Source organism: Podarcis bocagei (genome assembly GCF_964188305.1).
Source record: "Podarcis bocagei genome assembly, chromosome: 18".
NCBI lineage: Eukaryota > Metazoa > Chordata > Lepidosauria > Squamata > Lacertidae > Podarcis > Podarcis bocagei.
The window spans coordinates 2,552,610-2,579,277 of NC_138144.1; the positions used below are offsets into that span (position 1 = coordinate 2,552,610).

The window sequence follows — 26,668 nt, forward strand, 5'->3', positions numbered from 1 at the left end:
ACTAGACGGACCTTTGTTGGTAAGGTGATGTCTCTGCTTTTTAAGATGCTGTCTAGGTTTGTCATTGCTTTTCTCCCAAGAAGCAGGCGTCTTTTAATTCCGTGGCTATGTGGTCTCGGTGGCCGCTCCCAATCACCAGTCTGGCAGCCACATTCTGGATTAGTTGTAGTTTCCGGGTCATGACTCGGACGAAGGAATTGAGGGGATCTTTGTCCAATTTGCGGGTGGCACCAATTTGCAGGTGGCAGTAATGTCGCAGAAGACAGAATCAGGACTCGAGACGTCCTTAACGGGTTGGAAAACTGGGCCAAAACGAAGCAACCCAATATCGACAGGGACAAATATCAGGTTATAAGCTTAGGTAGAAAGAACCTACTAGCAGAACATGTGAAAAGGATATTGGGGTCAACACTGATCTGCGCACCCCACCTCGCTCCAAGCCCCCTCACCTGAGGTTCCGATTGCTGGACTTTTTCTTGAGCGTCGATCACCTCTTTGTCAATCTGCTCCAGCCGAGACGCCCGGATCTGAACGGTTTTTTAAAAAATAAAAAAGAGCAAAACATTGTATTATTTACCGGCAAGTTCGCTTCAAACCACATCTGCCCCACTCAGCCTATACGACCCCAGGGTGGGGGGCGATATTAAAACACAAGGTTAAAAACTGTTCAGAACAACTTCCGTTCACGATGATAAAAGAAAATAACATCACAATAATTTTATATATTATTATACGATTTAATATTAATATTATAATAATATTAATAATACACAAGGGCTCTTGCCCACTGGTCCCATCACCTCCTGGCAAATAGAAGGGGAAGAAATGGAGGCAGTGAGAGATTTTACTTTCTTGGGCTCCATGATCACGGCAGATGGTGACAGCAGCCACGAAATTAAAAGACGCCTGCTTCTTGGGAGAAAAGCGATGACAAAGCTAGACAGCATCTTAAAAAGCAGAGACATCACCTTGCCAACAAAGGTCCATATAGTTAAAGCTCTGGTTTTCCCAGTAGTGATGTACGGAAGTGAGAGCTGGACCATAAAGAAGGCTGATCGCCGAAGAATGGATGCTTTTGAATTCTGGTGCTGGAGGAGACTCTTGAGAGTCCCATGGACTGCAAGAAGATCCAACCTCTCCATTCTGAAGGAAATCAGCCCTGAGTGCTCACTGGAAGGACAGATCCTGAAGCTGAGGCTCCAAGACTTTGGCCACCTCATGAGAAGAGAAGACTCCCTGGAAAAGACCCTGATGTTGGGAAAGATGGAGGGCACAAGGAGAAGGGGACGACGGAGGACGAGATGGTGGGACAGTGTTCTCGAAGCTACCAGCATGAGTCTGACCAAACTGCGGGAGGCAGTGGAAGACAGGAGGGCCTGGCGTGCTCTGGTCCAGGGGGTCACGAAGAGGCGGACACGACTAAACAACAACAACAACAACAACAACAAAGGGCTCTTGCAATCCTTCCTCCCTATATAAAACTGTAGAATTGGAAGGGAACACAATGGTCATTTAGTTCACCCCTCTGCAACATGGGATTCGAACCCATGACCGTAAGATTAAGGGTCTACTGACACAGCTTGTTTAGGATGACGTGGTCGCATCCTGCATTGAGTTTGGGGTGGGTTCATCTAGATGCCCTCCGGAGTACCCCCTCTTTCCAGCTCAGTATAGTCCAGTGATTCTACAGCAAAGCCCTGATAGTTGGGTCAGCAGAGCATGAGGCTCTGAATCTCAGGGCTGCGGGTTCGAATCCTGCGCTGGGAGAAAGATTCCTGCATTGCAGGGGTTTGGACTCGGTACTATCCAACCCTATATTGCCTAACTCAAATCCCCCTGATCTAATATCCCTAGCGCTGCAAGATCCCCAAAGCACCTGGACTAAAATGGTTTATCAAAAACTTCACTCTTGTGGTTTATCCCCGCAACAGCTACTCACTTTGGGTTTTAGTAAAGCGAACAGTCTAATTTGCCAGCGCCTAAATGATATTGGAGGGACGCGGGTGGCGCTGTGGGTTAAACCACAGAGCCTAGGACTTTCCGATCAGAAGGTCGGCGGTTCGAATCCTCGCGCCGGGGTGAGCTCCCGTTGCTCAGTCCCAGCTCCTGCCCACCTAGCAGTTCGAAAGCACGTCAAAGTGCAAGTAGATAAATAGGTCCCGCTCCGGCGGGAAGGTAAACGGCGTTTCCGTGCGCTGCTCTGGTTCGCCAGAAGCGGCTTAGTCCTGCTGGCCACATGACCCAGAAGCTGTATGCCGGCTCCCTCAGCCAATAAAGCGAGATGAGCGCCGCAACCCCAGAGTCATCGTGACTGGACCAATGGTCAGGGGTCCCTTTACCTTTTACCTTTAAATGATATTGAGCGTCAGAACAACTTGGCCACAATAAGGACATTTTGCCCGTGGCATGACTGTTTTCCACCTTCCCATTTCGACTCTCCGGCACCCTATTTGCATAATCTAGCAATTCGAAAATATAGATGCGCCTTTACTCTCACGAGATTGAATGTCTTGCCCTCGGATGGACTTGAGGGACGATTCCAACAGATCCCACACGGAAAATGTCCCTGTGGAGACGGCAGTCACGAATCGGTGGCGCATGCCCTTCTGGCTTGCCCTCTTTATAAAGACTTGAGGAATGAGATTATCACCCCTCTTTTATCGTCCATTCCGGGTTGCCCAGCCACTGCCCCAGTGTCCTTTCTCTTGGCAGATCAAGATGAGCAGGTGACAGCAAAGGTGGCAAGGTTTTTCGCTGGGACAATCAGAATAAGGTCCACTATTTGACCATTGATTCAAAACCCCAAAATGTATTTTATATAATTGACTTTTTATTTCTATTCTTTGTATATCGTACAGTGGTACCTCGGGTTACATACGCTTCAAGTTACATACGCTTCAGGTTACAGACTCCGCTAACCCAGAAATAGTGCTTCAGGATGAGAACAGAAATCGTGCTCCGGCGGCGCGGCCGCAGCAGGAGGCCCCATTAGCTAAAGTGGTGCTTCAGGTTAAGAACAGTTTCAGGTGAAGCACGGACCTCCGGAACGAATTAAGTACTTAACCCGAGGTACCACTGTATTGCTGTTTTATTGCTATGGTCGATGGCGGATGCAACTAAAGATTCGTTCATTCATTCAATTAATCCAACTCTATAATTCTACGATTTTTATGATCCTTACCTGGGCCCTTTGTACCATTTCGTCGGTTGTCCCAAAACGCTCCTCCATGAGGGTGCGGATGTGCTGGGCTTCGAATTCGAGCTGCTGGCGGATCAGGTCCATCTGCATCGAAAACTGGACGATGGCGGGGGAAGAAGCCGGGTTAAAAACACAAACTCCACCTGTTCACTATGCCTCTCCCAGAGCAGTCCCATAATTTTTAGAGAGGTGGATTCCGGATACAGTGGTGCCCCGCAAGACGAATGCCTCGCAAGATGGAAAACTCGCTAAACGAAAGAGTTTTCCGTTTTGGAGGTGCTTCGCAAAACGAATCTCCTATGGGCTTGCTTCGCAAGACGACAATGTGTTGCAAGTTCCTGTGGGTTTTTTCCCCTCCTTCCCCCCCTTTTTCTAAGCCGCTAAGCCGCTTATCAGCTGATCTGATCAGCAGATAAGCCGCTAAAAGCAGCTAAAAGTCGCTAATAGCGCTAAGCCGCTTATCAGCTGATCCGATCAGCAGATTAGCCGCTAAAAGTCGCTAAAAGCCGCTAAAAGCCGCTAATAGCGCTAATCCGCTAATCCTTCAATGGTCTTGCTTCGCAAGACGAAAAAAACCGCTAGACGAAGAGAATCACAGAACGGATTCTTTTCGTCTTGCGAGGCACCACTGTATTTGCATTTGCTTGCAAAGCACCCACATCGGAGAATATTCCAATTTTCCACCCCATCAGGTTTCGCCAACGCTGCTCATTTGGAGTTGCTGCCAACGGGGTTTTACTCAGAGTAGACCCCGCGGAAATGGCTAGGCCTCAGTGAATCATGCCCGTCAATTTCGATGGATCTGTTCTGAGTAGGACTTGCGGTTCCATTTTTTTGCCAATTTTTTTTTTTAAATGGCTGAGACGGTTTTAAAAAACCCTCTGAATTTGGCCGAGAGAATCTTCTAGATCATTGCTTCCCCCCCAAAAAAAGATTCCTGGACACCATCGTTTCTTGAGGGTGCTGGGAATTGTAGCTCAGTGAGTGGGGGAACTACAGTTCCCAGATTCGTTTTAAAAAACAACAACCTTAAAAGATTAAAGCAATAAAGCGTTAGGCAAAGGACTTTTGTCTTAACATAATCAAAGACTCAGAGTTTTGTGGGATTGTTTGAAGCCCTCTCAAAATAAACAGATTGATTGATTGAATTCACCCCGGCCTAAAATAGCCCAGGAAATGTTAAGAAATGTCACCATATTTTCCCGTGTATAAGATGCCCCTACGTAGACGGCGACCCCTATTTTTCGAGCCCCAAATTAAGAAATAATGAATTGCAACGTTCCATGTGTAAGACGACCCCCAATTTTAAACTTAAAAAAAAAATTGGGGGGAAATATACGTGGAAAAATACAGTACCGTATTTTTTGCTCTATAAGACTCATTTTTTCCCTCCTAAAAAGTAAGGGGAAATGTGTGTGCGTCTCATGGGGCGAATGCAGGCTGCGCAGCTATCCCAGAAGCCAGAACAGCAAGAGGGATTGCTGCTTTCACTGCGCAGCGATCCCTCTTGCTGTTCTGGCTTCTGGGATTCAAAATATTTTTTTCTTGTTTTCCTCCTCCAAAAACTAGGTGCGTCTTGTGGTCTGGTGCATCTTATAGAGCGAAAAATATGGTAATTAGACACAAACCGGCATATTTAGGACACAAAGAGAGAGTATTACAAGCCCGTTTAGGCCAAAGCTTTGTGTTTGTGCAATGTTTTTCGTTTACAGCTTCTCTTTCCGCAGAATCTTTCTCCCCGCAAGCAGACACACCAGGGACTAGGAACTTGAGAAGAGCTTTGCACTAACCTTGGTCCCGCACACCCCTGGTATGCCAAGAGGGGGGGCCCGTGGGTTTCCGAAACTCACCGTCTCCACGTGAGGGAGCTCATCCAGTCTTTTGGAGAGGCTTTGGAGTTGAGTATAGTACCACAATTTTTCCTTCTCCTCTTTTTCAATCTCACTCAGGAGAAAACATCTGTGAGAGAGGAAAGGGTGTGTGTGAGTAAAGCACAGTGGGAGGGCATCAGTCAGAAAAGGAAGGCTCCTCCCCCCCCAAGAAAGAACCCTAAGAACTGTGGTTTGTTAAGGGCGCCGGGAATTGTAGCGCCGGGTGCGAAAAACTACAGTTCCCAACATTCTTTTTGGGGGGGGAGCTTTAAATGTACGGTGTGGGCGTCTCTACCCTGCATTTAGCTAAATCGAAAGCTGGCATGGATCATACTGGCACACTTTCAGTTAGGTACGAGAATCTGCGTTGAGTTCATTTAGCCAGTATTGTCTGCTCTGGCTGGCAGCTTGCTGTCCACCATCTTTCCCATCACCTGATTGTGATGCTTTTATCGAGGCAGGAGAATTTGGGGGTCAAAGCTGGGGGCTTCTGAATACAGAGCAGGTGCCAATCTCTCCCTTACAATTAAAGCAAGGTGCTAGGCCTCATTGCTATTTACAGTGGTACCTTGGTTCTCAACATAGCTGTCAACTTACAGATTTGAAAATAAGGGACCAGCAGCCTCGAAAATAAGGGATCAGCAGCCAAAATAAGGGATTTTCCAAGCACAGGGATGTTTAAGCCCCTTCGAGCCAAAGGCAGAAAGCCCAGCCAGCAGCCAAACGAAGCCTCAAGCGGTGGTTCCCACAGCGCAGCAACCCGGCAAAGGGGATGCAGCAAGGAAAACCACCATCGCCTCTCTGCTGGGAAGCGCTGAGCAAAGGCGAGTCCCCAGGCAATGCGGCCGATTTGATCAGCACAAGGCATGCAAACTCCACCCCCTAGTCGTCCTTAGACTCCTTATTGGGTGAGCAACACAGCCAAGCAACACAGTTGGAGCCTCCCTCCTCCCTGGCCGGCAGGGAGGGAGGGAGAGGAGCTGCTTCCTTTGAAACCCGGGAAATTTAAGGGACATCGTCAGTAAGGGACAGCAGCAGGACACAGCGCTGGGATAAGGGACTGTCCCGCCAAATAAGGGACGGTTGACAGCTATGGTTCTCAAACACTGAAAACCTGGAATTAAGTGTTCCGCTTTTCAAACGTTTTTTCGGAAGCCGAACGTCCCCTGCTGCTGTCGGCTATTGTTTCTGGGGCGCCTGCACCAATCAGAAGCTGTGCCTTGGTTTCTGAACATTTCAGAAGTCGAACGGACTTCCGGAACGGATTAAGTTTGGCACTTTTGTTTTTGCTCTTTATTTTGCGTTTTTGTTTTTGAGGCTTTTTCGGTTAAATTGCTTTTGTGATTCTGTGGAACCCAGTTCAGCTACTGATTGGTGGAGTGTGTGGCTGCAGAAATGGATAAAAGCCCCCCCGTCCAAACAATGACCGTCTTCAGTGCAGGTAAAAAAATAAATAAATGCAATTTTAATTTTTATCATCTGCAATACTGTCTTATTTATTTTATGGTGCAGTACACTGATTATTGCTTTCATTTTATGGATCTCGTTAGATAGTAAAAGCCATGTTAAATTGCTGTTTTAGGGGTTGTTTTTAAAAGTCCGGAACGGATTAATCCGTTTTGCCTTACTTTCTATGGGAAAGCACGCCTTGGTTTTGGAACACTTTGGTTTTGGAACAGATTCAGTTTGAGAACCAAGGCATTTATTTATTTCATGAATTTACCTACCACCCTATACCTCTCTCTCTGTGTGTGTGTGTCAGGGTGGTTCACAGAATAAAATCAAGATATAAAACCACAAAATACACAATAAAAAATATAAATGGCCCGCTCAATGGCAAGGTTATGATCTCAAAAGGGGAGGCTGGTTCTGAGCACATGTGGATAAAAAAAAAGAGAAATTAATTGAGATGGGGGAGGTTTGGCTTGCCACCTCCAATGGTGACCTCATCGACCCCCTCACCTTTCTCTGTCAAGCTCCTCCAGTATTCGGATCGTGGCCCGGCTGAGGTCCAACATGCTGTCCTTTCTCTGTAGGGAGCCTTGGTGAGCAGGGCTGCCTTCGGGGCTGTGATCCTGGCTTACGGGTTCGGGGAGAAGAGCTGGCGGGTGGAATTTGAGGTTGTATAAGCTGCTGATGTCCATCTGCAGGGCTGGAACAGAAGGTAAAGGTAAAGGACCCCTGGACGGTTAAGTCCAGTCAAAGGCGACTATGGGGTTGCGGCGCTCATCTCGCTTTCAGGCCGAGGGAGCCGGCGTTTGTCCGCAGACAGCTTTCCGGGTCAAGTGGCCAGCAGGACTGAACCGCTTCTGGCGCATGACGGAAACCAGAGCGCACAGAAATGCTGTTTAGCTTCCTGCCAGAGCGGTACCTATTTATCTACTTGCACCGGTGTGCTTTTGAACTGCTAGGTTGGCAGGAGCTGGGACAGAGCAATGGGAGCTCATTCCATTGCAGGGATTCGAACCGCCGACCTTCCGATCGGCAAGCCCAAGAGGCTCAGTGCAGAAAGGGGGGGGGGGACAGTCACTATTTATCCATTTATATTGAATACAAAGCCTGACCTTTTTCCTTCCAAAGGCCAACACACAAGCCAACACACACTTTCCAAAGCTGCCTCTGCAGCCTTGAGGACCAGAAGCCTGATTTAAAGGTAAAGAGACCCCTAACCATTAGGTCCAGTCGCGGACGACTCTGGGGTTGCGGCGCTCATCTCGCTTTACTGGCCGAGGGAGCCGGCGTACAGCTTCCGGGTCATGTGGCCAGCAGGACTGAGCCGCTTCTGGCGAACCAGAGCAGCGCACGGAAACACCGTTTACCTTCCAGAGCTGTACCTATTTATCTACTTGCACTGGTGTGCTTTCGAACTGCTAGGTTGGCAGGAGCAGGGACCGAGCAACAGGAGCTCAGTTTTCAATTTAAAAAATCCAATATATGCCACATTGTATCAATACCAGATTACCCCACACATTTCTCGTTAACATTAACAAATAATCAAAAAGAAGACATTTTTACCGCCCCACCCCCCAAATCCCCGAACCGCCGACCTTCTGAATGGCAAGCCCTATGCTCTGTGGTATGAACCACAGTGCCACCCGCGTCCCATTTAGGAACAGTTAAAAGGTAAAGGGGCCCCTGACCATTAGGTCCAGTCGTGGCCGATTCTGGGGTTGTGGCGCTCATCTCGCTTTACTGGCCGAGGGAGCCGGCGTCCAGCTTCCGGGTCATGTGGCCAGCCGGACTAAGCCGCATCTGGCGAAGCAGAGCAGCGCACAGAAACGCCGTTTATCTTCCCGCCGGAGTGGTACCTATTGATCTACTTGCGCTGGTGTGCTTTCGAACTGCTAGGTTGGCAGGAGCAGGGACCGAGCAACGGGAGCTCACCCCGTCGCGGGGATTCGAACCACCGACCTTCTGATTGGCAAGCCCTAGGCTCTGTGGTTTAACCCACAGCGCCACCCGCGTCCCAAGGCATAAATCTATTATTATTATTATTATTAAATGGAGAGGTGAGCTGTGTAGGGAACCCACCTCCTGGGCTAATCATTGTTTTAGGAACCCTGCTTGGGAGCGACACCCACCCCAAAATGAACAAAGATCTCCTCTCGGATTGTAACTTCCACCCACCTTTCAGTTGGTCCAGAACTTCCATCTGACCCGTCGAAACCATCATCTTGGCCTCCTGTTCCAGTTTTCCCTGGAGGTGCTTCAAGACTTCCTGGAACGGATAAAAAATGGGAGAAACAGAAAATGGATTGAATTGCAAAGAGGTGGAGCGAACCTTCTTTCACATGTGGTGGACTGGGTAAAAGAGTATTGGGAAATAATTCACAATCAATTGAAAAAAATGTTTTCCAAAAGAAACCAGAGTCCTTTTTGTTGGGGATGATTTAGGCGGAAATTCCCAGGTGTCCATCTTTCTCAGCTCCTTTCCTTGCAATAAAGCAAGATTCTAGTCCTCATCGGCCTGAATTAAATAGAAACAGGAATCTGTCCATCTTTCTCAGTGAGATCTGCTCCTTTCCTTAAAATAAAGCCAGATTCTGGTCCTCATTGTGCTGAGTTAAATAGGAATAGGATCTGAATTGAACAGAAATCTCTCCATCTGAGGTAGAAGGAGATCTTTTCTATATGTGGTGGAATTGCAGTAAAGTGAAAGGCTTCTGGGAATTAATTTACAACGAGCTTAAAAAAATGTTTAAGTATACTTTTTTAAAAAAAACACGAAGCCATTCTACTGGGACTAGTTGGAAAAGATGTTAAAAAGAAAGATAAAAACCTATTCCTGTATGCCACAACAGCAGCAAGGACTATGTTAACCCCAGAATTGGAAAACAGAAGTAATACCAACTATTACTGAATGGCAGGTCAAAATGATTAATTATGCAGAACTGGCTAGAATATCGGGGAGAATAAAACAAAAACAAACAAGATGAACTTTAACAGGGAGAAATGTAAAGTACTGCACTTGGGCAAAAAAAATGAGAGGCACAAATACAAGATGGGGGACACCTGGCTTGAGAGCAGTACATGTGAAAAGGATCTAGGAGTCTTGGTTGACCACAAACTTGACATGAGCCAACAGTGTGACGCGGCAGCTAAAAAAGCCAATGCAATTCTGGGCTGCATCAATAGGAGTATAGCATCTAGATCAAGGGAAGTAATAGTGCCACTGTATTCTGCTCTGGTCAGACCTCACCTGGAGTACTGTGTCCAGTTCTGGGCACCACAATTCAAGAGGGACACTGACAAACTGGAACGTGTCCAGAGGAGGGCAACCAAAATGGTCAAAGGCCTGGAAACGATGCCTTATGAGGAACGGCTAAGGGAGCTGGGCATGTTTAGCCTGGAGAAGAGGAGGTTAAGGGGTGATATGATAGCCATGTTCAAATATATAAAAGGATGTCACATAGAGGAGGGAGAAAGGTTGTTTTCTGCTGCTCCAGAGAAGTGGACACGGAGCAATGGATCCAAACTACAAGAAAGAAGATTCCCCCTAAACATTAGGAAGAACTTCCTGACAGTAAGAGCTGTTTGACAGTGGAATTTGCTGCCAAGGAGTGTGGTGGAGTCTCCTACTTTGGAGGTCTTTAAGCAGAGGCTTGACAACCATATGTCAGGAGTGCTCTGATGGTGTTTCCTGCTTGGCAGGGGGTTGGACTCGATGGCCCTTGTGGTCTCTTCCAACTCTATGATTCTATGATTCTATGAAAAGATCAGGATGAACAAAAGTTTTATGAAAATTGGAGTGAATACTTGGATTATATAAGAGACAACTGTAAATCTTTAAAGACACTGGCAGGATTTGATTAACTTCAACAGCTTATGATCAAATAGATAAATGTATAGAATACGTGACATAATGAAAATATATGATACTTACCGAAGAGGAGGAAGGAAGTCCAAAGCTCAATAGAGCTAATATTATGTATGAGACGTATTAATACAATGAATGTATTGGAATGTATGTTTGATGAAAACTAATAAAAATTTAAGTTGGGGGAAAAAAAGAACAGGAATCTCTCAATCTATCTCAGGATTGGACCTGGAACATTCTGCATGCCAAACACATGCCCTACCCGTGAGATCTGCTCCTTTTCTTAAAATGAAGCAAGATCCTAGTCCTCATTGACCTGAATTAAATAGGAATAGGACCTGAATTAAATGGGAATCTGTCCATCTATCTCAGGATTAAACCTGGGACATTTTGCATGCCAAGAACATGTCCTACCCGTGACATCTGCTCCTTTCCTTAAATTAAAGCAAGATTCTGGTCCTCATTGACCTGAATTAAATAGGAATAGGATCTGAATTGAACGGGAACCTGTCCATCTATCTCAGGATTGACCCTGGATTGGACCTTTTGCATGCCAGGCGGATGTCCTACCCGTGAGCTCTGCTCCTCTCCTTAAAATAAAGCAAGATTCTAGTCCTCATTAGATAGATAGATAGATAGATAGATAGATAGATAGATAGATATAGATAGATAGATAGATAGATAGATAGATGGATGATAGATAGATAGATGATAGATAGATAGATGATAGATAGATAGATAGATAGATAGATAGATAGATAGATAGATGATAGATAGAGATAGATTAGATAGATAGATAGATGATAGATAGATAGATAGATAGATAGATGATAGATAGATAGATAGATAGATAGATAGATAGATAGATAGATAGATAGATGATAGATAGATAGATAGATGATAGGTGATAGGTGATAGATAGATAGATAGATAGATAGATAGATAGATAGATAGATAGATAGATAGATGATAGATAGATAGAGATAGATAGATGATAGATAGATGATAGATAGATAGATAGATAGATAGATAGAGATAGATGATAGATCTTTAGATAGATAGATAGATAGATAGATAGATAGATAGATAGATAGATAGATGATAGATAGATGATAGATAGATAGATAGATAGATATCTTTCTTTATTGTCATTGTCCCATGCAGAACAATGAAATTGAAAAACTACATAAAACTACATAAAAACTACATAAAACTCCAAATAAAACCACATAAAAAATTCAACCCTCCTAAAAACTCTAAAACCCCATTTTAAAATACACTATACTATAGAGGCCCCTTATGCTGCGTTTAGAACCAGTTGCTTGATCAAATTGATCAAATCAAAATAAATTGATCTGAGGCTGAGGGCTATTGCAAATGCATTGAACAGGAGCCTCCCTTTCTCACCTTCATATCCGAAGTCTCATTTTCCAGCTTGGACAGGTGGTTGGAGTTGTCCTCTAGCTCCCTCCGAAGGTGGGTGTTCTCTGTCTTCAAAGCCTCCACCTGCCGGACCAGCTGGTCGTAGGAAGCGATGGACGTCGACATCTTCAGCTCCTCCGTCAACTGCAGAGGGGCAGAAAGGGACAGGTGAGGGGACTTTGCTATCGTGCGCCGGGAATAATAATAATAATAATAATAATTTATTATTTATACCCCACCCATCTGGCTGAGTTTCCCCAGCCACTCTGGGCAGCTCCCAATCAAGTGTTAAAAACAGTACAGCATTAAATATTAAAAGCTTCCCTGAACAGGGCTGCCTTCAGATGTCTTTTAAAAAGAAGGTAGCTGATTATTTCCTTCACATCTGAAGGGAGAGTGTTCCACAGGGCGGGTGCCACCACCTAGAAGGCCCTCTGCCTGGTTCCTTGTAACCTCGCTTCTCGCACGGAGGGAACCGCCAGAAGGCCCTCGGCCCTGGACCTCAGTGTCCGGGCAGAATGATGGGGGTGGAGACGCTCCTTCAGGTATACTGGACCGAGGCCGTTTAGGGATTTAAAGGTCAGCACTAACACTTTGAATTGTGCTCAGAAACGTCCTGGGAGCCAATGTAGATCTTTCAGGACCAGTGTTATATGGTCTCAGCGGCTGCTCCCAGTCACCAGTCTAGCTGCCGCATTCTGGATTAATTGCAGTTTCCAGGTCACCTTCAAAGGTAGCTCCACGTAGAGCGCATGGCAGTAGATATAAGTCCCAAGCACAAGACTTAGGGGTGGTCCCCTGGCGATGTCGCCTGGGCCGTGCCCCATGCCGAAGACACACAGAGACGCAGAACCCACTCCTCCCCTCACGCCCAGCCCAGTTCTTTCTCTTCCTCGCCACTCCCCTGGCTAATCCCTGGAGACGGAGGTTAATTGGGACAGGGAAGGTAGGAGAAGAGAGACAGAGTCTATGCAATAATTTGCACCCAGTCCCTGCCGGGCCGAATCCTGCAAGCTGCATGCACAATCTTCTTGTTGTTGTTTAGTCGTGTCCGCCTCTTTGTGACCCCCTGGACCAGAGCACGCCAGGCACTCCTGTCTTCCACTGCCTCCCGCAGTTTAGTCAGACCCATGTTTGTAGCTTCGAGAACACTGTCCCACCATCTCGTCCTCTGTCATCCCCTTCTCCTTGCGCCCTCCATCTTTCCCAACATCAGGGTCTTTTCCAGGGAGTCTTCTCTTCTCCTGAGGTGGCCAAAGTCTTGGAGCCTCAGCTTCAGGATCTGTCCTTCCAGTGAGCATTCAGGGCTGATTTCCTTCCGAATGGAGAGGTTTGATCTTCTTGCAGTCCATGGGACTCTCAAGAGTCCTCCAGCACCAGAATTCAAAAGCATCTATTCTCCGGCGATCGGCCTTCTTTGTGGTCCAGCTCTCACTTCCATACATCACTACTGGGAAAACCATAGCTTGAACTATACGGACCTTTGTCGGCAAGGTGATGTCTCTGCTTTTTAAGAGGCTGTCTTATAAATATATATGAAAATTAAAGGCACATTCTCCTAACCTGGAGATTTAAGCCTGCCCCCTGCCATCACCTGGAGACCAGGTTAGCGCAGGTAGGTTCGCAAACCCCTCACCTGCTCTCTTCTCCCCTTTTCTAAATTGGCGTCCCCACAGATCATTGGCCACAGTCGTTTTTTACAAAGAACGGAGCCCCCTTTTGTCTCTTGATGGCCCACCCTGCCATCACCCAACTCGGTCTCCCTTTCATCCCTTTGTCTCCCTGCCTCTCTAAGAGCAGACTCCGTTCCGCTGCCTCCTTCCTTTCTCTCCCCACTTCTGGGGGCTCCTTGCTGCCTTTGTGGCCTCCCCATCACCCCCCTTTTTTCTCCCTCTTCCCCACAACTCTCTCTTCCCCACAAGCACACCTGGGGTCTCTTGGAACACCCCTATTTCCCCCCCAAAAAAATCTCCCCGAGGTTATTCTTACGGAAAAGGAGAATCGCGGAGAACATCAAACAGAGGAAACAGAGACAATGAAGACCCCTTACTCACAAACGCCAGCCGGGTCTCTGTGGGACCCCCAACCTCTGACCTCAGGCTGTCAATTCCTGCAAATTCCTCCACTCCTCGATTCCACAGCCCCTTTGGGGGTCTTCTTATGGGTCCCTGTGGGCTTGGGTTCCCGGCAAGCACGCAACGTCCCCATTTTTTCTTAAGGAAATAAATTGTTTTAGGCGGAGGGCATTATCCGTGGTTTAAATGCGAGGGGAGATACAGGGATAGCTGTTTGTCTCCGTCGTGGGGTCCTCGCCTGCCAATGACAAGTCACGTGGTGGGTGTATTGAACCAAATAGCTGCGAGAAGACCCCCCCTTCTCCAATTGCCACCCCGCAATCTCAGCACAAGCCGTATAAGGCAGGGCTGGTTTCCCCGGCTGAGCTCCTTCCATCGCTTTCAGAGCGTGTCAATAACACAGGCTTTTCGGGCTCCTGGATTGATAACGATCTATTATAATTACAATGATGTAACTCGTATACAGAGTTAGATCACGCAGCATCCGTCCAGGCCTTTAGATCTGGAGTTTGCTTCCTAGCCTTACTGGGAAACAGTGGCGTAGCAGGGAGCTGGGGACCCGGGCGCAAAATTCGGAGGGCAGCAACCAGGCATCCCAGGCTACACCGTTGTCTATTTTCAGGGGAAAGTGCTGGATTTACAGAAGCTGTCCCAGTTTCTGATATGATCCCGCAACGTCCTGCTTTTCCTTAAAGGTAAAGGGACCCCTGACCGTTAGGTCCAGTCGTGGCCGACTCTGGGGTTGCGGCGCTCATCTCGCTTTACTGGCTGAGGGAGCCGGCGTACAGCTTCCGGGTCATGTGGCCAGCAGGACTAAGCCGCTTCTGGCAAACCAGAGCAGCGCACGGAAATGCCGTTTACCTTCCCGCCGGAACAGTACCTTTTTATCTACTTGCACTGGTGTGCTTTCAAACTGCTAGGTTGGCAGGAGCAGGGACCGAGCGACGGGAGCTCACCCCATCACGGGGATTCAAACCGCCGACCTTCTGATCAGCAAGTCCTAGGCTCTGTGGTTTAACCCACAGCGCCACCCGCGCCCCTTAGGACATCCCTATTTTCATTGGGGAAATGTTGGAGGGGATGGAGTTACGCAACCCCAGAGCCAAGGAGACAAGTAACGATGCAACCTTTAGAAGACATACAGTTAATTGGGATATGCAGAAGATATTAAAAATGAATTTAAGGAACCGCGGAAAGAGGGGGAAGGAAGTCAAGCTTTGAAACGTCAGAATGATCGTGAAATCAGTGAAATGTATTAATTTGAAAAAGCATTGGTAAAAATAAATAAATCAGAAACCGGGGCAGCGTCTGTAAATCTGAGACTGTCCCTGGAAAATAGGGACCGAATTGTTCGCCTTCCTCAGAGCAGGCCTGTCGGGAATGAATGCCTGAGGCTCCTTCGTTTCAATGGATCTACTCTGAGAAGGACTCAGCTAGGAGATGGTACTCGCTGTCAACAGAGTCCAGATTGTAAGCTTTTCCCCTAGGGCAGCAACGAAGATTTATCTGTGCAAGGGTTTCCGAGGGAGAAGGGAGTTGAAGCAAAGGCTGTGGCAGCTGCTCTCCGCAAACCAGCAGCCGGGGTGGGGGTCCGCGGCTGCCCACCTCGCGTCTCTATGCCCACAGATCCATGTGCCTCTGCCCAGGGCCCAGCCGGCACATGGCAGAGCTGTCACACGCGTGTGTGGGCATCGGACGCTGATTCTCCCGAGCTGAGCCGCGGCAGCTACACCAATGTTTTTAGCACGTGCTCCTAGAGGGAATTCTCAGGATCACCTCATGCCTGGTCCATCAAGCCCCATGCTGTCTGCACTGGCTGGTAGCAGCTGTCCAGAGTTTCGCACGGGGGGGGTGGGCATCCCAACCCTACTTGGAGACACCAGGGTTTGAACCTGCCACCTTCCGCACAGATGGAGGCCTTGGCCCCCAGCGACGGCCCTTCCCGCAGACGTTAAGTCACTAGTCCTCAAGGAGAACGGTCCTCAAGAAGTTAAGTCACTAGTCCTCAGCAAGAACCTCACATGACTGATAGCAAGTGAGATGGGAAAACAACTGTGGAATAGACTTTGTGGAAACAAAAATATTAACTAAAGGATTTGCTTTTTAGAAGATATGGAAAGAAAATGAAAGGCTCTCTAAGATGACGCACTTAACTTATGAGACAGACTACCGTATTTTTCGCTCTATAAGACGCACCAGACCACAAGACGCACCTAGTTTTTGGAGGAGGAAAACAAGAAAAAAAACTCCAACTAATCCAGAATGCGGCAGCTAGACTGGTGACTGGAAATGGCTGCCAAGACCACGTAACACTGGTCTTGAAAGACCTGCATTGGCTCCCAGTACATTTCCGAGCACAATTCAAAGTGTTGGTGTTGACCTTTAAAGCCCTAAACGGCCTCGGTCCTGTATCCCTGAAGGAGCGTCTCCACCCCCATCGTTCTGCCCGGACGCTGAGGTCCAGCTCCGAGGGCCTTCTGGCGGTTCCCTCATTGCGAGAAGCCAAGTTACAGGGAACCAGGCAGAGGGCCTTCTCGGTGGTGGCACCCACCCTGTGGAACGCCCTCCGGTCAGATGTCAAAGAGATAAACAACTACCTGACATTCAGAAGACATCTTAAGGCAGCCCTGTTCAGGAAAGTTATTAATGTATGACATATTAGTGTATTTTTGGTCTTTGTTGGAAGCTGCCCAGAGTGGCTGGGGAAACCCAGCCAGATGGGCGGGGTACAAATAATAAATTTATTATTATTATTATTATTATTATTATTATTATCATCATCATCATCATCATCATCATCATCATCATTATTATTATTATTATATCTAGCCCAACCCCTGCAATTCAAGAATAGGCAGCTGTCCCTGACGGGAATCAAACCTGCAACCTTGCTGTTATCAGCACCGAACTCTAACCATGGGGTGCACCAAGGCCTTGGAAACGAGGCCTTATAAACAAAACTGAAACCCTTTGGGGGGCCTTTTTTTAGAGGTGGTCGCCCTCCGGCCGCCTCGAATCGCCCCTGGGGAGCAGTTTTGCAGTATCACCCGGGGTCCCCACCCACTTATTCCGGAACCACGTACCACGGTGAAGCCCCCTCCCCTTCTTTAAATGCACCGTGTTTTTGTTTTGCAGAGGAGACAGATTCAGGGGGGTGGTTGGGTGAGTGGAATTTGCCCTTTTAAAATCAGAGAGAGAGGGGGGGGGAGTTGGGGAGGGGGTTGGGGAGGCCTCAAAATAAATAAATAACCTTTCCTTTCCTTCCCTGCCCCCACGGAGACAAAAGGCTAGCTACCTTTCTTCAAAGCCTCATTCATCTTGCATTGGAAAGAGAGTCCCTAGTGACTTGTCCCATACAGTGAATAAATCAGAGATAAATGGGGTTTTTTTTAAAGGGAGGGGGGAATAGATGGGGAGGAAAGCAACAGAGGGCTGGCACCAGCCAATAGCAGCCCAGAACATGCTCTTGTGTAACCATGGTGACAGCCAATGGCTTCCAAGATGATGGATATATATATATACATACACACACACACACACACACACACACACACACACACACACAGAGAGAGAGAGAGAGAGAGAGAGAGAGTGTGTCTCTCTCTCTGTATCCCCCTCCTCCCAATAAATAGATGATAGATAGATAGATAGATAGATAGATAGATAGATAGATAGATAATGATATGCCCCATCTTTAAAAATAATCACAGCTGAACTGGAGAAGCCAGCCTTCCATTTTGAGCTGGTTTTGACTCAGGAGCTCAGATTTATTTTTTAATTTTATTTAAGTGGGGTGGGGGGAGGTGGCAGAGAAAATAATGGGTGGCAAACGTCCCCCTGCCCTCGCTGGCCAAGATTTTAATCTGCGCCATACATCGAAAGCACATCCCAGCGCATCGGTTTTTCCACCTGTCCAAAGGATCCTTGGAACTGTAGTTTTGTCCCAGGCGCTGCAAATTGCAGCTTCCTCCGAAGGGGTGGGTGGGGAAACTACAGTTCCCGTGGTTCTTTGTGTGCGTAGGGGGGGCCGTGTTTATTATATGCCGTAAAACCCACATACACCGAAAGCCCTCCGAGCGAACGTCGAAAAAGGATAAGAGAATAAGATTCTCACTAAAATAAAATAAAATTGCACCCTTAAGTTAAAGTGTACAGGCTAAAAACAGACTGAAACAAATTAAAACCCCTACGAACTTTCTAAATGCCTGGGCTTTAAAGGATATGCATTGGGTGTGCTTTGAATGCATGATATAGACTCTATTAGAACCCCTTTCTCCCATCACCTCCTGGCAAATAGAAGGGGAAGAAATGGAGGCAGTGAGAGATTTTACTTTCTTGGGCTCCATGATCACTGCAGATGGTGACAGCAGTCACGAAATTAAAAGACGCCTGCTTCTTGGGAGAAAAGCAATGACAAACCTAGACAGCATCTTAAAAAGTAGAGACATCACCTTGCCAACAAAGGTCCGTATAGCTCAAGCTCTGGTTTTCCCAGTAGTGATGTATGGAAGTGAGAGCTGGACCATCAAGAAGGCTGATCGTGACCCCCTGGACCAGAGCATGCCAGGCACTTCTGTCTTCCACTGCCTCCCGCAGTTTGGTCAAACTCATTCTGGTCGCTTCAAGAACACTGTCCCACCATCTCGTCCTCCGTCGTCCTCTTCTCCTTGTGCCCTCCATCTTTCCCAACATCAGGGTCTTTTCCAGGGAGTCTTCTCTTCTCATGAGGTGGCCAAAGTCTTGGAGCCTCAGCTTCAGGATCCGTCCTTCCAGTGAGCACTCAGGGCTGATTTCCTTCAGAATGGAGAAGTTTGATCTTCTTGCAGTCCATGGGACTCTCAAGAGTCTCCTCCAGCACCACAATTCAAAAACATCCATTCTTCGGCAGTCAGCCTTCTTTATGGTCCAGCTCTCACTTCCATACATCACTATGCGTAATTCTGGCGGTCAACAAAAGAGGTTCAAAGACCCTCTCAAGGCAAATCTTTAAAAAAATGTAGTATAAACACCGACAACTGGGAAACACTGGCCTGCAAGCGCTCCAGTTGGAGAACAGCCTTTACCAAAGGCTTCGTGGGCTTTGAAGACACTCGAACTCAGGACGCAAGGGAGAAACGTGCCAAGAGGAAGGCACGCTTGGCAAATCCTCGCCATGATCAACTCCCGCCCGGAAACCTATGTCCCCACTGTGGAAGGACATGTGGATCCAGAATTGGCCTCCACAGCCACTGTACGGACTCAGTGTTAAAACCGTGTTTATGGAAGACAATCTTACTCGGCTACGAGGAATCGCCAAAGAAGAAGAAAAGTAAATTTTCCTTCTTTTTAGTGTGTGTGCGCGAGGTTCCAACCCTCTAAAAGAAAAATGTAGAAAACCGAGATAGTCATTGGAGGTCAAGTCTATTTTAAGACTGACTATTCATTATGAATTAATGTCATAAAGGCTCCTGGGGAAAGCTTTGGCTCCAGGCAGCTGACAACCAACCATTCACACCTCCTCCGAGTGCCAGGGAAACTCTAGATCCCAGAGATCTCTCTCAGATCACCCACCCTCCCCACCTCAGTTATTTTAAGCTCTAGGCAAATTAAAGTCACCAACCCCTTTGCAAAGACCACACGTAGTCTCCTACTGGATTCGATTCAGAGTAGACTCATTGGAAGTAAAGGACCCAAGTTATTCCCTTTCAATGGGCCTACAATGCGCAGGGACCCACTGATTGCAACAGCCGTGTTGGCACCCCATAAATATATAGTTAAAAAACAACAACAGGGGGTCCACCTGGGTCCGTAAAAACAGGGCAGGGCGAATTTCCATTTGGGCGACTTTTTGAAAGTCCTTCAAAGTCTGCAGAGTTCAAGGGGGATGAGCTAGAATTCTTTCAGGACCCTGGACAGAGGAGGCATCAAATATCCCTAAGGTTCCCTATAAATTTAAAACGGTCTTGCCCACTTTGAACAGCCAAGGCTTCTCCCTCAATTCATCATGGGAACTGTAGTTTGGTCTGAGTGCTGAGAGCATTTGGGAGATCCCTGTTCCCAAAGTTCCCTGGGAAGAGGGGATGGATTTTTAAACCACTGCTCCCATCACCTCCTGGCAAATAGAAGGGGAAGCAATGGAGGCAGTGAGAGATTTTACTTTCTTTGGCTCCATGATCACTGCAGATGGTGATAGTAGCCATGAAATTAAAAGACGCCTGCTTCTTGGGAGAAAAGCAATGACAAACCTAGACAGCATCTTCAAAAGCAGAGACATCACCTTGCCAACAAAGGTCCGTATAGTTCAAGCTCTGGTTTTCCCAGTAGTGATGTATGGAAGTGAGAGCTGGACCATCAAGAAGGCAGATCACCGAAGAATGGATGCTTTTGAATTGTGGTGCTGGAGGAGACTCTTGAGAGTCCCATGGGCTGCAAGAAGATCCAACCTCTCCATTAAGGAAATCAGCCCTGAGTGCTCCCTGGAAGGACAGATCCTGAAGCTGAGGCTCCAAGACTTTGGCCACCTCAGGAGAAGAGAAGACTCCCTGGAAAAGACCCTGATGTTGGGAAAGATGGAGGGCACAAGGAGAAGGGGACGGCGGAGGACGAGATGGTGGGACAGTGTTCTCGAAGCTACCAGCATGAGTTTGGCCAAACTGCAGGAGGCAGTGGAAGACAGGAGTGCCTGGCGTGCTCTGGTCCAGGGGGTCACGAAGAGGCGGACACGACTAAATGACTAAACAACAACAGTAATTGACAAGAGCTGTAAGCTCAGGGGCTGGTCAGCTGCCTTGCATGCAGAAGATCCCAGGTTGAATCGACTCAAAAAGGGACCAAGTGATGGGATGGACCCTTCTCTGACCCAGAAGAATCAAAAAGTCTGACTCTGCGTACAAGGCAGATTCCTGCATGCCAAAACTCTGGCGAAGAATTAGAGGATTTGGGTTGGAGTGGCATTGTGCAATTGTCGTTGTTACTGTTGTTGTTGTTGTCGTTGTTATTATTATTTTAACCATTGTAATATGATGATGATGATGATTTATACCCTGCCCATCTGGCTGGGTTTCTCCAGCCACTCAGGGCAGCTCCCAAAAACACAACAAAACATCAAACATTAAAAGCTTTCTTTTGGCAAATCCTACATAAGAGTAAAATAAATTCAGGATTAAGGGGGTAGAGGGGCCGTGGCCCTTCTCTCCAAGTGAAAGCAAGATTCCAGTCCTCATTGTTCTCAGCCTAAAAAAGGGAATTGTGGATTGTGGAGAGGTCATCCCCTAATAATAATAATTTATTATTTCTACCCCGCCCATCTAGCAGGGTTTCCCCCAGCTCCCAACTGAACATTAAAAACAGACTAAAACTTCAAACATCAAAGACTTCCCTAAACAGGGCTGCTTTCAGATGTCTTCTAAAAGTCAGATAGTTGTTTATCTCCTTGACATCTGATGGGAGGGCGTTCCACAGGGCGGGCGCCACCACCGAGAAGGCCCTCTGCCTGGTTCCTTGCAACCTTGCTTCTCACACAGAGGGAACTGCCAGAAGACCCTCGGGAGATAGACCCCGGTATCCGGGGTGGAGACGCTCCTTCAGGTATTCTGGGCCTGGACTGTTTAGGGATTTCAAGGTCAGCACCAACACTTTGAATTGTGCTTGGAAGCGTACTGCAAAAGCATCCAGGTTTTGAGATTCAAAAGGATCAGGAGAGACATTCCCCTTCTCCTCCCCCAACCAATAAATAAATAAATTGATAGGGGCATTTGTGCCTTACATCTCCCTGCCAAAATGCAGAATTTGGAATTAGATTTGTGGCTGGGGAGCAGATCGAGTGAACATATTAAACTACAATCTCAGGGGTCTTAGTTATCAACCCAGATGTTCTGGGGAGATTAACAGCCTGGAAGGAGATCCCATCTGTCACCCCCGGGCCAAGCCAGCGTCACATATCTAACGTGTCATATTAGATGAAAGAGAAAAACACTGGGAGAGTTAAAAGAAGAAAATCAGGAGCGTTAAAATGAAATTATGAAACAGGAGGGGAGGAAGTATATATTAAAACAGCAAAGAAAAAGGGTTATCCAACTCAGAGTAGACCTATTGAAATTGACCCAAGCCTGCCCATTAATTTAAATGGATCTCTGACGTTAGACACTATTGATTGGTTTGCTTTTAGAAAGCCGTAATGCCTCTAATTTGCTTCTAGATTATTGCTTCCCTCATCAAAGGATCCTGGGATCTGTCATTTGGTAAGGGTGCTGGGAATTGTAGCTCCGTGAGCGGGGGAACCACAATTCCCAGGATTGTGGGGGTTTTTTAATTGCTTTTAAAAAAAAGTTAAATGGAAACATTGCATTGCTCAGTGTTAAAGCAATAGTTTGTTAATCAATGCCTTAACGTCGATCAACATAATCAAATATTTAGGGCTGGGGGGGGTATTTAAAGCCCCCACAAAATAAACATATATTGATGGAATGTTTACTTTCTATACTGGTTCAATAGAGTAAAAATATTTCTAAGTGGTGTGCAGAAAACTGAAGCTGAGAGAGAGAGAGAAAGAGAAGAAGGAAGGAAGGAAGGAAGGAAGGAAGGAAGGAAGGAAGGAAGGAAGGAAGGAAGGAAGGAAGGAAGGAAGGAGAGAGAGAGAGAGGAAGGAAGGAAGGAAGGAAGGAAGGAAGGAAGGAAGGAAGGAAGGAAGGAAGGAAGGAAGGAAGGAAGGAGAGAGAGAGGAAGGAAGGAAGGAAGGAAGGAAGGAAGGAAGGAAGGAAGGAAGGAAGGAAGGAAGGAGAGAGAGATAGAGAAAGGAAGGAAGGAAGGAAGGAAGGAAGGAAGGAAGGAAGGAAGGAAGGAAGGAAGGAAGGAAGACTTCACCAAGGCTAAACCTAGCTAGTGCTGTTACGGTTAGTCATATTCTTTCATTTCAAGGGATCTACTCTGAGTCCAGAGGGAGGGACCAGATCCAATGGCTTCAAGTGACAAAAAAAGGAGATTCCAACGAAACATTAGGAAAGAACTTTCTGAGGCCAAGGGCCGTTCAGCAGTAGACTGGACTCAGAAAGGGGCAGAGTGTCCTTTACTGGAAGATTCCAAACAGAATTTGGGCGGCCAATTCTCACGGAGTCTTCAGCTGTGATTTCTGTACTGCCCCAGGGGGTTGGGCTGGATGGCCTCTGGGGTCCCCCATTCCATGATTCTGTGAAAGCTGGACACGCCCCACCCCCCCAGAAAAAGGAAGAACATCAAAACGAAAGAACAAAGTTAGTGAAATACAAAGAAACGAAGAGCAGGAATCATTAAGATGAAAGGAAAGAGAGAAGGGGAGCAAGGAGAGAAAAAATATCCTAAAGGAATTAAATCTGATCTAATCTGGATTTATTCAGCTGCTTTATATTATTATTATTATTATTATTATTATTATTATTATTATTATTATTATTATTAATATTTTGCTCCGTTCTACTGGTTTTGGATTGTTGGAAGCTGTCCTGGTTTTTTTTGTTTTAACAGGAGGGGAAATAACTTTTAAAAGAAAAGGAAGAAACATCTAGAGGAGATCTTTTGGGAAAGGAGGAAGGGAATTAAAATGCAAAAAAGGGAGAGGGGATTTAAATGAAAGGGGAAGGAAAAAAGAAGGGAGAGGAGGAAGAAAAGTGAGCAAGAATTGGAAAGGGAAAGGACCTGAAAATAAATATATAAAAAAACGCTTTAGTGGCTGAATCTTTTAGGGCCTGGAGATGTTCCAGGGGAAGGAGAGAGGGGCTAGTCTCTCCCGCTGCGTCCCCCCCATACACTCACACCCTGCAAACCCCCCAGGGGGGTTAAACAAACACGCTGTTGTTACCAGTTCCTGCTAATTGAAATTTCAGTCCAGATCCAGGGCGCAGAAGGAGATTAAAGGAGGGGAGGAAAGAGGAAACCCAACTCTGGCAAACAAAGCGGCCTCAGGGGGGAGAGAGGAGGGGGCATCCAAGCCCCCAGAAGCGGCCCCCTCCCACCTTCCCTCTCATGTCCTGCTAAGAGGAAACATATCCCAGTTTGACAACTGGGAAGCAAGGTCAATGCAATTGCTGGATAGGAGCAGGGGAATCAATATATCATCACACACCCAGACACGACATGCAGACACGTTGATGCTGGAGATGGGAGGATACTCCCCCCCCCCCCACACACACAGAGGATGGGGTCACCATGGCAACCGGGCCTGACTGGTACCCAGCTTTGCCTAGAGCTCCCCTCCGGAGGAGGAGGGCAGGATAAAGACAGCCTGCTAGAGGATGGGGAAGGGGGGAAGGTCGTGGAAATGACGGTGGGAGGAGTAAAACAGACCCCCCCAAAAAACCTATTTAAAAAACAATTCTGGGAAGGAAGGGGGAAGGTAAAGGGGGTCCCGGCAAGCTTGTTGTTGTTTAGTCATGTCCGACTCTTCGTGACCCCCTGGACCAGAGCACGCCAGGCACTCCTGTCTTCCCGCAGTTTGGTCAAACTCATGCTGGTCGCTTCGAGAACACTGTCCCACCATCTCGTCCTCTGCCGTCCCCTTCTCCTTGTGCCCTCCATCTTTCCCAACATCAGGGTCTTTTCCAGGGAGTCTTCTCTTCTCCTGAGGTGGCCAAAGTCTTGGAGCCTCAGCTTCAGGATCTGTCCTTCCAGTGAGCACTCAGGGCTGATTTCCTTCAGAATGGAGAGGCCTGATCTTTTTGCAGTCCATGGGACTCTCAAATAGTCTCCTCCAGCACCAGAATTCAAAAGCATGCCTTCTTCGGCGATCAGCCTTCTGGGTTTTTGTTTTTTAAAATTATAAAAAGCGTGCATGTCTCTCAGCGGCTTCCAAACCGGGGAAGGGATTAATGTACGCGTCTCAAGTGCAAAAGGAGGGCGGCCGCTGCCTCTCTGCATGAGTCCCTGCTGTGCTCCGGTCACCTTCTCTGTACAGAGGTGGCTCTCTGCGCAAGTCCCTCTGTCCTTACCACATACAAGGGACCCTTGCGCTGAAAATCCATCTTTCCTTCTCACCAGCCTCTCTGTATGAGTCCCCGGTTCCTTCCCATCCGCCTCCACTGGGGATGGAGTGCTCTGTTGAATCTCTGTACAGTGATACCTCGGGTTACAGACGCTTCAGGTTACAGACTCCGCTAACCCAGAAATAGCACCTCGGGTTAAGAACTTTGCTTCAGGATGAGAACAGAAATCGTGTTCTGGCGTCGCGGCGGCAGCAGGAGGCCCCATTAGCTAAAGTGGTGCTTCTGGTTAAGAACAGTTTCAGGTTAAGAATGGACCTCTGGAATGAATTAAGTACTTAACCCGAGGTACCACTGTACTGGGTTATCCCGGGGAGGTGGACACAGAAGAATCTCCACCGCAAGAGAAGAGGCGGCCTGTTGCATCTCTGGATGAGCGACTGAGGGCTTTGGGTATCTCACCTTCCAGACCTGCTCCCTAATATCTGAGATCCGCCTGAAGCAACATAGGGGATGGGCTACTCAGAAGGCGGTCAGCTCTCTGAAAGCAAACCCTTTTTTGACTTTACACTTGCATTCCAAATCCTTTGACGTTTGGGATGCAGCGAATGTCTCCGTACTCTGGAGCGCTGCTGCCAGTCTGTGCAGAGCTAGATAGCGGATAAGGCAGTCTGTTATGATGATGTTAGCCACCCTGAGCCCGGCTCCGGCTGGGGAAGGCGGGGTACAAATAAAAATTCATTATTCTTATTTATTATTATTATTATTCAGAATCCTCCCTGAATCTGCCGTCTCACTTAAGAACAAATGTTCAGAAAGGTTTCTCGCAGGCTATTTCACAAAGGCCAGTCCTTTCCAAGTATGGAAGTGAGAGCTGGACCATCAAGAAGGCTGATGGCCGAAGAATGGATGCTTTTGAATTCTGGTGCTGGAGGAGACTCTGGAGAGTCCCATGGACTGCAAGAAGATCCAACCTCTTCATTCGGAAGGAAATCAGCCCTGAGTGCTCATTGGAAGGACAGATCCTGAAGCTGAGGCTCCAAGACTTTGGCCACCTCATGAGAAGAGAAGGCTCCCTGGAAAAGACCCTGATGCTGGGAAAGATGGAGGGCGCAAGGAGAAGGGGACGACAGAGGACGAGATGGTGGGACAGTGTTCTCGAAGCTACCAGCATGAGTTTGACCAAACTGCGGGAGGCAGTGGAAGACAGGAGGGCCTGGCGTGCTCTGGTCCAGGGGGTCACGAAGAGGCGGACACGACTAAACAACAACAAGTCCTTTCCAAAGTTCCTGGGAAGAGCAAACACAAGCCTCTCTTTCTCCCCACCCTAAAATAATAAATAAATCCCACCCCTTTCCTAACCCCTCGAAGTTCACATGAGCACAAATCTGGACAGTGTCCATGCAGGTAACTGTAACCTTGGGACAAAGGCTTGCCTGACAACCTCCTGGCCTGAGATCAGCTTAGTAACCAGTGAGATTGCTGTAGAATCTACCGTATTTTTCGCTCTATAAGACGCACCAGACCACAAGACGCACCTAGTTTTTGGAGGAGGAAAAGAAGAAGAAAAATATTCTGAATATCAGAAGCCAGAACAGCAAGAGGGATCGCTGCGCAGCGAAAGCAGCGATCCCTCTAGCTGTTCTGGCTTCTGGGATAGCTGCGCAGCCTGCATTCGCTCCGTAAGACGCACACACATTTCCCCTTACTTTTTAGGAGGGGAAAAGTGAGTCTTATAGAGTGCAAAATACGGTAGTTATCTTTGGGGTGGTGGAAAGGAACGGGAGACAAACCAGTTTGCTTTGGGGGTGCACCAGATTGCCGTTCCGATCCGAGGACTCAAGAGATTGACCTAA

General features: G+C 47.5%; 2 protein-coding genes across 3 annotated transcripts in view; one reads left to right on the plus strand and one right to left on the minus strand.

Moving 5' to 3' along the window:
* Window positions 1-26,668, plus strand: part of GAMT (guanidinoacetate N-methyltransferase) — a 214,627-nt gene that overhangs the window by 102,400 nt on the left and 85,559 nt on the right. The window lies entirely within an intron of this gene.
* APC2 (APC regulator of WNT signaling pathway 2) overlaps window positions 1-26,668 on the minus strand; it is a 53,124-nt gene that overhangs the window by 24,524 nt on the left and 1,932 nt on the right. The window contains exons 2-7 of the mRNA XM_081177552.1: window positions 11,795-11,953; window positions 8,698-8,788; window positions 7,033-7,222; window positions 5,050-5,158; window positions 3,182-3,295; window positions 450-527 (exon numbers count right to left, since the gene is read on the minus strand). Of these exons, the coding sequence (XP_081033678.1) occupies window positions 450-527; window positions 3,182-3,295; window positions 5,050-5,158; window positions 7,033-7,222; window positions 8,698-8,788; window positions 11,795-11,953 (741 nt within the window). The remainder of the gene's footprint in view (window positions 1-449; window positions 528-3,181; window positions 3,296-5,049; window positions 5,159-7,032; window positions 7,223-8,697; window positions 8,789-11,794; window positions 11,954-26,668) is intronic.